This window comes from Eulemur rufifrons, chromosome 7, assembly GCF_041146395.1.
Source record: "Eulemur rufifrons isolate Redbay chromosome 7, OSU_ERuf_1, whole genome shotgun sequence".
In the NCBI taxonomy this organism is placed as follows: Eukaryota; Metazoa; Chordata; class Mammalia; order Primates; family Lemuridae; genus Eulemur; species Eulemur rufifrons.
In genome coordinates, this window is record NC_090989.1 from 2,223,923 (window position 1) to 2,234,523 (window position 10,601).

Genomic DNA, 10,601 nt, shown 5'->3' on the forward strand with positions numbered 1-10,601 from the left:
CTTTATCGTCACACTCTCCTTGTTTTCGGAGGATTTTGTTACCTTAGGGGCTGGCGGGTTGCCAGGGGCTATGCTGGGCAGAGGGGTGGTGGTCCTGGCTCCTCTCCCCGGATTCTGTGGAGAACAGTCAGGGCAGGGAACAGTGGTGCGTGGACTGGCTCCCGCTGGTGTGTTCACATCTCTGTGACGGGCATGGCCGCCCCTGGCTGCCGGCAGGCCACTGTTTGGAAGCGCAGCCGTCTCACCTGCCTTTCTGGTTGTGTTTTCCAGTCCCGGGCTCCTCCTGCTGCTCGGCGGCCTGCAAGCCAGTGGTAAGTTCAGATGGCACTTCCCCTCTGCAGCCCCCCAGCTGCCAAGCCCTGCGACCGACCGCCGGCCACAGCTCCGTGTCCTCACCACGGCCCTGCTCGATTTGCTGCGGCCCCCCCCCCCCCCAGAAGGCTGCGCCCCAGGGCTAGGCCGATGTGCAGCACTGAAGTCCAGAAGGGGAAACTCTGGTTCTTGCTGGATTTTGTGTTTGGTGTGGGCAGCACGTGCTCCTCGGAGCCAGGGCTCCTGGCTCTCCTGGCCTGTGTGCCCCAGGTGGTCCTGCGGAGCCCTGAAGGCACCAGCTGCAGGGACACAGCACCACAGCCGCCCGAGGCCTTGCCCAGCCTTCCAGCCCAGAGGACTCTGGGGCAGGGGACACGGCCACTTTGCCTGTGGGCACTTAGGTGGTTGCACACACGATAAAACCACCGTGTGCAGGTCACGTGACGTTCTTGATGGCTGTGAGCAGCACTATAATGTTCTCGTTGAGACATCGTTTTGCTTTCAATGTCTGAATTGTCAAAGGATAATCGCACTCCTGTGTGTACCATAGTGATAAATTCCTTTTCTGTTTACATGAGTCAAACTTGGTGTTTGTGCCAACCAAAAAGCCAAGAACCAAGAAGTTTGCTCGACAGAGTCACTTCACGGGCAGGGCGCCAGTCTTAGAAAATAAATTTTGTACTTTTTGGGTAGTTGCAGATATTCAAGAAAAAGAAGTCAGGGCCATGGTGGGCAGCAGCGTGGAGCTCGGCTGCGTGAGCCCGGAGGAAAGCAGTTTCGACTTGAACGACCTTTTCGTTTACTGGCAAATCAGCGAGCGGAACACTGTGGTGACGTACTACCTCCCGCAGAACAGCTCCAGGACCCACGTGGACAGCCACTACAGGGACCGCGCCTGGCTGTCGCCGGACAGCATGAAGCGCGGCGACTTCTCCCTGCATCTGTTCAACATCACCCCCCAGGATGAGCAGAAGTTTAACTGCCTGGTGTTCAGGAAGTCCTTGGAATTAAAAAAGGTTCTGGAAGCCGTGGTCACGCTGCACGTGGCAGGTAAGACCGTCGGAGTGGAGGGGACCGAGTCCGTCCCAGCCGCGTCCTGGGAGAAGTGGTAGTAAAACCCCCTTCCTGGCACATTTACCTGTTTCTTCCCCTGAAGACAGTCGTGATCTCGCGTAGTGGGCTTCTGTCTAACCGTAGGTGAAGCCGAGTGGTTGAAGAATCGTTCAACTCAGAAGGAAGTTTCCAGAGCCCGAGGCTCCTGGTTTCGCAGAGCCCTCACCTTGCTCTGCGCCTGAGCTCGCCAGCTCCACTCACACTAGGTTTTCTAAGTGGAATTAGGAGGAAGTGCTGTAAAGTACTGGATGAGATCAGAATTTAAGAAAAAAATTAAGGCAACCAAGGAGCTCTGGGAGGTCAGTGGGAGACGGGCTGCGTCCACTCGGGTGAATTGCGAGCTCCCCATGTCACCCGCGAGAAGTGCCAGGTCCCAGTGAGGGAGGGCCTGGGTGGGCGACCTCCTGGCCTGGGGGCCAGTGAGGACTGGGCACCGCCCGCCAGGCAGGCTCAGTCGCGCTTGGCCTTGGGGCCAGCTGGGGAGTGACTCTGGCCAGAAGAGGGCTGTGCCCGCTGCTCAGACCTCAGCCCTGGGCCTGCCCCTCCACCAGGGTCAAGGACATGCCCGGCCGCCTCCCCTCCGAGCTGGCCTTGGCACTGTGCGCCCTGCGGAGCCTGGCATTCCTCACCCTCTCCCCTCCCCTGCAGCAAACTACAGCATGCCCGTCGTGAGCACCCCCAGCGGCCCCTCCCAGGACGAGCTCACCTTCACGTGCACGTCCACGAACGGCTACCCCAGACCAAACGTGTACTGGATCAACAAGACGGACAACAGCCTGCTGGACGCGGCCCTGCAGAACAGCACCATCTCCTTGAACTCCAGGGGCCTGTACGATGTGGTCAGCATGCTGAGAATCGGGTGGGCCCCCAACGTGAACGTCGGGTGCTGCATAGAGAATGTGCTCCTGCACCAGAACCTGACCGTCAGCAGCCAGGCAGGTAAGGCCCGGGCTGCACGCTGGCCCAGCCCACGGGTGTGGGGCCGGGCGTGGCTCGGGGGCCCTCTCAGGCAGAAGACAAAGCCCCTACGAGGTGAGCCAGCAGCGCCATCAGAAAGGTGGTTGAAAGGGAGAGGAGGTGACAGTCAGGCATGTGTCATGTGATGGGAGCCCCTGCAGACCCAACACCACCTGTGGAGTCTGTTTCGTTGGACCCATTTTACGGTTGAGGGCCGAGGCTCTGAAAGGCAGGACTGGCCGTCAGGGTGGAAGCCCACACCGTGCGGCCCCCGCCTCGCTCTCGGCCTCTGGGCCCAGCTGGGTGTGGCTGCTGACCCAGGCGTTCCCTGTGGAAGGGGTGCAGGCGGGCACACCTTTGCAGAGGCCACGGGCCCGCCCCCTCCGTGTCCCAGCTGCAGGAAGGGACCCACTGTGTGATCTCGGGGCCTGGAGCAGACGGGAGGCAGGCTCCTTGCTCAGGAATGGCTGGGGATTCCAGAGGGACAGCAAGCGTTGCCCCAGGCGCAAGGCCTCTGAGCTGCACAGGTGGACACTTGTGAAGCCCACCCTGACTGCCAGGACCCCACAGGGCCAGACACCCTCCTTCCTGAAATCAGGGTGCAGCTCGGAGTTCACAGTCCCTGAGCCTGCAGCAGGGCCAGGGCAATCCCCAGATGCAGTCTGGGACAACCGCCTTGCGGCCAGCACCGCCCAGCAACATGGGGAAGGTTCTCTGGGGCTGCAGCTTCAACCCCGGCAATACAGCGGGCAGCCTGTGAAAGCCTCACGCCCACACCCGTCGGACCAGAACTCGGGGCTGGCACCCAGCGTTAGGGTTTAAAGCTTCCAGATGACTCCAGGGCACGTTCAAGGTTGAGCTGCTGGCCAGCTGGTTTCTCCAGGTGTGCTTGGAGACTCGGCGGTTCCTTTACAAGCCCCTAGGGGACGTTGTTGCTTGTTGGCCCGAGAGAACCTCCCTCTGAGAAGCAAAGTTCGTGCCTCGAAGGTAGGCGTCGGGTGGTGCAGCTGCTGTGGCAAATAGTGGCAGGTCCTCAAAGTTACGTGTAGAACTGCCACGTGACCCAGCAGTTCCACACCTGGGGACACACCCGAAGGATTCAAAACAGGGACTCCCACGAATACCTGGGCGCGAATGTTCACAGCAGCCAAAGGGTGGAACCACCCAGGTGGCCCTCGGGGGTGGGCGGGAGATGTGGTCCAGCCGCACACCGAATGCTCTGGAACATTAGCCGCAAGCAGGCATGAACAGTCTGCACTGACACGCTAGGACGTGGGTGAGCCTTGACGATGTCATGCTCAGTGACAGAAGCCAGTCGGAAAATGCCATGTGTTGTATGATTCCACTCACATCCAGTATCCGGGACCGTAAGTCCACGGAGCCAGCGGCAGCGTCGAGGCTCCCAGGGCTGGGGACAGAGAAGAGTGGCGAGTGACGCCACTGGGCACCTGGTTCCGCTTGGGGTGATGGCAGAGTCAGGAATTAGAGTGGTCGTGGTGGCGTCACCCTGTGGATGTACCAGATGCCACTGAACTATTCAATTTAAAATGGCTAATTTTATGTTACGTGAATTTCACCTCGATTTAAAAAAAATCTGGGAAGAACCTGCGCTTCCCGTCACACCCCTCCCGTGGGGACCCTGGGTGGGGCTGGGACGGCGCCTGCCCTGGGCGGGCACAGCCGCAGCCCCGGACAAGGGGCCTCCCCGTAAGAGAAACTCTCTTCTTGGGAAGACACTGCCCTGCCGCTCTCCTCTTCGGGACGAAGAAGAAAGGTCCTGTTCCTCCAACGCCCTTGAAGTCTTGGGTTATTTTCTTCTTTCTTCTAGAAACTTTCACGGGGACCCGAGGCAAGATCGTAGAGCAGCCAGGCCGTGCCCACGAGGCGCCAGTCGCCATTGTCGGCGTCCTGGCTGGCTGCGTGGTGGTGGCGGCGGTGGCCGTGGGCTGGATGTGCAGGAAGAAAAGGTGTCCCCCCAGACGCTACACAGGTGAGAAAAGGCCCGCGTTGCGGATTCTCAACACTGATTTTGTTTCGCCTTTTAAATTTCTCTGATGTTGATTTCTCCTGAAATTCGGTTTTGATGGCACGAACGTTGACGGGCATAGCCGCTCTCACTCTGAGGAGTGGACGTCACGCCCAGCCTCTCTCCGGCTGCTCCCTGACCACAGCCCAGACCGCCAGGCTCGGCTGGGAGTGGCGGATTCTGGATTTAGAGTCAGGATGAAGTTCGCTTCTGTGGAAGCCGACAGGCCGGCGGAGTCACCCACAGGGGTGGCATGAATCTGGCCACACTATAGGGGCAGGTCCAGAGGTCTGTGTCTTAGCCAGGGACGACATAGTGGCAGAACTTATGGTGGGGGGTGGGTGAGCGCTGAACACAGCCACAGTGTGGTCCAGGTGTTGTGGTGGGGCTCTTCCTGGACACCCCAGGAGGGCAGGGGCCAGGGGCCAGCTGTGCGATGAGCCTGGTGGCCACGGGACAGGTGCCAGCTCGCAGCTGGAGCCTCCCATGACGGAGCCTCCTCCCTGCCTCCAAGTGCCGCCCTGGGTTTCCAGTGTGTGGCCAACACCAGTCACCCCCAAAACACTTCCCACTGCCCATCCGACCAGGCTGCGGAAGGGCCCCTGAGTCAGGACACGGAGCCCATTCGCTTATCCCTTAAAAAGCATTTCCTCAGCCGGGTGCGGTGGCTCACGCCTGTAATCCCAGCACTCTGGGAGGCTGAGGTGGGAGGATGGCTTGAGCTCAGGAGTTCAAGACCAGCCTGAGCAAGAGTGAGACCCCCGTCTCTACTAAAAATAGAAAAAATTAGCGGGCCATGGTGACGCGTGCCTGTAGTCCCAGCTACCCGGGAGGCTGAGGCAGGAGGATTGCTTGAGCCCAGGAGTTGGAGGTTGCTGTGAGCTAGACTGACGCCACAGCACTCCAGCCTGGGCCAGAGTGAGACTCTGTGTTGAAAACGGGCGGCCTGGGGCCTGGGAAGCCCCTCATCTGGGAGTCCCTTCCCTGCCCGAGCCGGGAGCCTTGGGGAGACACCCAGGCAGAGGGTTTTGGGGCTGCTGAGAGCTCAGGACCACCAGGGTCTTTCGAGAGCCCTCCGCACCCACTGCCGCCCTGACCTCTCTGTCTGTCCCGCAGGTGCCCGGGCTGTGCGGCCGGCGCTGGAGCTGGCTGGTGAGTCCGCCTCTCGGGCGCAGCGGGGCCCGGGCGGGCCGGGCCGCTGCCTGCCTCAGACTTGCAAAAGGCTTTCAGAAGGCAGAAGTCTCCCCTCACAGTTGTCTCCAGAGACACGGTGAAAGCCTCAGTGTGCGCACGGCGTCCCGCCCACGTCCCGACACGTGACCACCCCTGGTGTGCACTCGCCAACACCGTGTGGGATTGTCCCTTTGTTGTCACCACCCGCGTCCTCAGAACATCGGTCTGTTTGCCTCCAAGGTGACAGGACCGTCTCATGTCCTCTCTCCCCACTTTCCTTCCAAGACCACGCTTGACAGGCGCGCGCCGCCCAGGACGAGGACAGGCCTCCTGCGAGGGGCCAGCGGGGACGCCAGGGGACGCCAGGCGGCAGCTTGAGACGGGCTCGCCCGGCCTGGTGGCAAGGCGGGCAAAGCGCCATCTGCACGCCCGCGTCCCACCGGCGAGGGCAGGAGCCGCCCGGCCCGGAGGGGAGACCACGGCCGACCCTGGGGAACGCGGCGGTCCCGAGCGAGGCCCTGCCATGGCGGCAGCGCCGAAGACCAATGCTCCCGAGTGCGTGGGCGCCACCTTTGCCGCTGAGCACCGACGGGAAGGGCTCTGGGGTGGGCCCCCCACTGGGAGCCCCCGAAGCCCCCAGAGCTCGTGTGACTCAGCGCCAGGCTCCTCCAGCTACCGCGCACCCGCTGTGGGACACGCCCGAGGCCGAAGGCGGCGGGTCCAGTCTGAGGAGGAGAGCGGCGCCCACCGTCTCCCGGGGCCAGGGCGCTGGGGGCGCCCTGGGTGTCTGCAGCGAGAACAGAAACAAGGAATGAGGCCCAGAGGGCAGACCGAGTGTCCCAACACTTGTCACCAGACATTGTTTTTCTGTAAAAAAAAAAAAAAAGCCCCCATGGGCTTTTAAAGGAGTGTGATGAAGGACACACCCAAACTTTTAACATGAAAGCATTAGAAGACTTGTGCTGTTTGTAAAAGATCAATAATTGTCATCATTGGTCATGAATTGTCATCTGGAGCAAGGAAGCATAAGGAGGTGCCTGGGGTGCGGGAGCTGGGCAAGGGAGGTGGGGTCTGGGGGTTGGGGTGCAGGCATCGGGTGTCCCTTGGCAGCAACTGTGAGATGACCCAGGATGGACCTGCTCAGGCAGCTGTGCCCCCGGGAGTCCCGAGCACCGGGATGCAGGTCCCCAGCCGTGAGGTCCTCAGTGGACCCTCAGCACCCCCCAGAGATGCTCCAGCCCAGGGCCCTCACAGGCAGGATGGTGACAGCCCACCAGGGAGACCGAGTCTGGCTCCGGTTTTCCTTCATGAGGGAAACAGGCGGGACCCTGCGGCCCAGCTGCCCCAGAGACCGCGGCAGCTTCTGCTCGTGGCCTGGGAAGACCCAGACGGCCGCGCTCAGCACTGAGCGTCCAGGGTTTGCCCGGACCCTGGGCTCACGGGGACGGCCGAGGTCATGCTCTCCGCACGTCACCATCTCTTGTTGGTCCAGACGGGCCCCCCTCACCTGTGTCTTCCCCTTGGAGCCCCCCCCCGATCTCCGAGCATGCGCAAGACTTGCCCTGTGGAGCCGGCCCGCTCAGCGCAGATGCCGCCCTGTGCTTGTTGCTCTGCTGTAGCCGGGCTGCTCCCACGGCGGGGGTGGCCACATCCAGAAACCGGTGCACACCGTGCCCGTGTCTGGTGGCTTTTGTCAGCACGGGGAGCCTTGGGCACAGCCAGCTCGCTGTCTGTGGTCTGGACGGGAACAGCCCCCCGTTCTCGCGGCTGCTCTGGGGACCCTGCGCAACACCAGTGGTTCTCACCCAGGGCGGTTCTGGCCCCCAGGGACACGGGGCAAGGTCTGGAGACATTTGGGGCTGTCACAGTTGGGGGTGTCGCTGGCTCTCCGTAGAAGCCGGGGTGCCCCACCACAAAGAGGGCCCCACCTGAAAGTCCTTAGTCCAAGGAAGAATCCCGCCCTGCACACCCCCACCCCCAGCTCGCCCGCACCGCGGCTCAGGGAAACAGCGCCCACAGGGTGGTGGGCGAGCTCGCGTGCGGTGCCTGGGCCTCAGCTGTCTGTGGCACAGCAGAGAGGACTCGTGGTGACAGGTGCAGGCCCAGGTGATGTGGCAGGTCAGCGGGGCCCATCGTGCTCGGGAAGACTCCAGGGCACATGGCCTGGCGGGGCAGAGGCCCCCAGCCCCACCGCCCTGAGCCCTTGGGAGTTTCCCTCTCAGCCGGCCGGGAGGCTGACACAGTCCCGACCCGGTAGGTGTGCAGTGAACGTCTGTCAGGGACGGTCAAGCCAGGCTGGCCAAGCGGGTGGCCCATCACTAGGGCAGGGGACAGAAAGGAAACAGCTGGCTGAGTGACCCTGAGTGTGTCAGCACGTTGCTCTGTGCCTCAGTTTCCCCTCTGTAAGTGTGGCAGCTGGAGCCAGGTTCTGTCTACTGACCCCTGCAGCTTGGATGTTCCTAGGACCATGGCCCCCAGCCTTCAGAGGACAATTGTGGCTTTGGGACAGCAGTCCAGGCCTGCACACCTCAGAGCAGGCCGCCAAGACTGCCACTGCCTGCCGGGGTGGGGGCCTGGGTGGCCCTGGACGTGCCACCATCGGCTCCCCCCCCAGGGGGCACTGGAGGAGGCTGAGCGGGTCCCAGTCTGTGGCCCAACAGCTCCACGTCTGTCTACGTGTGCCCCAGCCCAGCCGTTCGAGGGGACGTCTCTAGCACTCAGCGCTCTCACTGGGTCTGGGAGCGTGTTGTCCTTGGCGTCCCCCTCCTCCCACAGCCCAGACACCTTTACGGGAAGGGGTACGGTCTTCCGGTGGTCTCACAGCCCACTTGGGCATCCCTGGCGATGGTTAGACATCCCCCCGCCCCGTCCCACTGCTGCTGGCTGCGTCCCCAAACACTCGGGGGCCTCGGACAGCCGCCTTCGTCTCCAAAGCACCAGTCTCGCTACTCCCGTGAGAAGACAGTCCTGGTAGATTGTCAGCGCTCTCCTTGAAAACGTGTTGATCCTACCTCAATCTGGGAGCAGAAGCAACAATCCAGGGGGCTTTTGTGATGAAAGGGGGGGTCAGGGTGGCCCCCAGATGTGGGGGAGGACCTGGCACCCCTGGGGATGCAAGGCTTGGAGAGCAAGAATCCAGGGGTCTCCTCTCCGTGTCAGCGCACCTTCCTTGGCCGGAGACGTGGCCTGAGTGCCAGGGAGGGGCCTTGCCCTGCCACAGACCCCGCCAGGAGGGCGCAGCACGCTCGTCCCGCCCGGCCCCGCGGGAGTGCGGCTCAGCGGCAGGGTCAACGCCAGCCGCCCCGACCCTGGGCTGTGCCTGCGGCTGTGCTGGCTCCTGAGGGGTCCAGGGGCTGCTGCCCAGGGTCAAAGGTCCCCGAGGAGCCGGCTCCAGAGCCTGGCACCCAGTGGGCAGCGCTGGGCCTTGGGAGTGAGTCTGGGGGGCCAAGCCCAGGACAGCAGCGTCCTGCCTCCCTCCCCGCCCCTCCTCTTCCCAGGCCCGCGCTGTGCGGTCACCTTCTTGTCATTGTGTTCTGCCCCAACTCCCCGTGCCGACAGGTACCTGGAATGCCCTTGCACCCTCTCACTGTCACCCACACAGGTCCGTGGCCCTGTCCTTCCTCTCCTCCTGTGCCCAGGACGTTAGAGCCTGGCCCGAGGCTGTGCTGGGTCCCCGCCGGGCTGTGCGTCCACGCGCTGGGGCTCCCGAGTCCTCCTACGTGGGAGCCTCTCTGTGTCACAAGCAGTGTAGGTCCTCGGCGCCGCCCACACCACACACCTGCACGCAGTAGCCGTGTTTCCTCCTCACAACCCACTCCCTGAACCAGCCTCGCACGGCAGGACTGAGGCTTGGCGCCCAGCAAGGGCACTGAGCGACAGCAGGGCTTTCCTGGGGAGCGGCAGCTCCAGGCCACACAGGGCCCCCTGCTCTGGGCTGGGCCCCTGTCCCCTCCCCCCTGGATCAGAGCCCTTCCGGGGCCTCCAGTGGCCCCACCAAGGACAAGCACTCTGGTAGCAGCCACTGCAGCCCAGGGCAGTGGGAAGCGAAGCTTTTGTTCTCAGTGGGATGGCTGGGCTGGGCCGAGGTTCCGGGAAGCCATGGGGGGGCGGAGAAGGCTGGACAGGAGAGCCCGACCACCAGGAAGTAGCTGACCCCCGAGGCCAGCTGCAAACGCAAGGGTGTGACAGGAAGTGGCCGGCGTTCGCCGAGGGGGCCCACGGGAATGACAGGTTCAGGTGCAGAAGGGGCCAGGTCCAGGGAGCTCGGGCCCAGCCAACCCTGCTTCTCCCCGTACTGTGATTCCACTGTCCTGCCCGCCGCCCGGGTCCGGGGCATGGCCACTAACCCCTGGCCCTCGCAGCCCTGGGGGCTGGCAAAAAGCCACAGCAGGGGGGCCCAGCCTCCACCGGCAGGACAGAGCCCTGGAGTCTACCTGGGCCCGGGTGGAAAAGTCCCTGATGAAGACTCGCTTCTAGACTCCAAAGTCAAGAGTTTTCAGAGCCGAGTGTTAGTTTGTAGGGCGACAAAAATTATTAAAAAAACAACTCCCCCACAGAAAGTATTTGATACATTGTAGAGCCTTGAATGTAACCAATTTCTTTCATTTGTTGTAAGTGACGCATGCCAGTCCAAGCAAAGCCACAACGCCGTCACCCGGCTGTGGAGAATTCCGTTTAGGGTCTGGTGTGCCCAGCATTTGACGGCACAGAAATTCCTTCCCACAAAAGCGACCGCAGGTGGTGACGGGACACCGTCGCTAAGCTACGCGCACGCTCAGGCACGGTGATGAGTTGCAGGTGTCAATAGAAAAGAACCCAAACTCTGTAAAATGATTTAAAGAGGATTATTCTGAGCCGAAGATGTGCGACTGTGGCCGGAGCGTCACGCCCGAGAAGCCTTGAGCAGGTGGACTGGCCGTGGCTGGGTCACAGTTTGGTTTTGCGCATTAGGGAGACAGGGGTTACACGTAAAGTCATAAATCAATACGTGGAAGACGTACATTGGTTTGCCCCAAAAAGG

General features: G+C 62.3%; 1 protein-coding gene across 2 annotated transcripts; it reads left to right on the forward strand.

The window, feature by feature from the left end:
• The first annotated feature begins 274 nt into the window (after nucleotides 1-274).
• On the forward strand, nucleotides 275-6,472 carry ICOSLG (inducible T cell costimulator ligand). 2 transcript variants are annotated; one of them, XM_069472239.1, is made up of 6 exons: nucleotides 275-311; nucleotides 1,006-1,362; nucleotides 2,074-2,364; nucleotides 4,211-4,372; nucleotides 5,525-5,560; nucleotides 5,867-6,472. In XM_069472239.1, the coding sequence occupies exons 2-6, from the start codon at nucleotides 1,038-1,040 to the stop codon at nucleotides 5,875-5,877; spliced, it is 825 nt and encodes a 274-aa protein (XP_069328340.1). In that variant the 5' UTR covers nucleotides 275-311; nucleotides 1,006-1,037; the 3' UTR covers nucleotides 5,878-6,472. The 2 variants fall into 2 exon arrangements, with proteins under 2 accessions (XP_069328340.1, XP_069328339.1); XM_069472238.1 differs by having other exon boundaries at nucleotides 5,525-6,472.
• The last annotated feature ends 4,129 nt before the right edge of the window (nucleotides 6,473-10,601 follow it).

Excerpts from the sequence above, each read along its gene's own strand:
- ICOSLG (XM_069472238.1), top strand. The coding sequence starts at position 1,038 with ATGGTGGGCAGCAGCGTGGAGCTCGGCTGCGTGAGCCCGGAGGAAAGC. Across the intron at positions 2,365-4,210 it reads GACCGTCAGCAGCCAGGCAG|AAACTTTCACGGGGACCCGA; the intron begins GTAAGGCCCGGG and ends TCTTTCTTCTAG. Across the intron at positions 4,373-5,524 it reads TCCCCCCAGACGCTACACAG|GTGCCCGGGCTGTGCGGCCG; the intron begins GTGAGAAAAGGC and ends TCTGTCCCGCAG.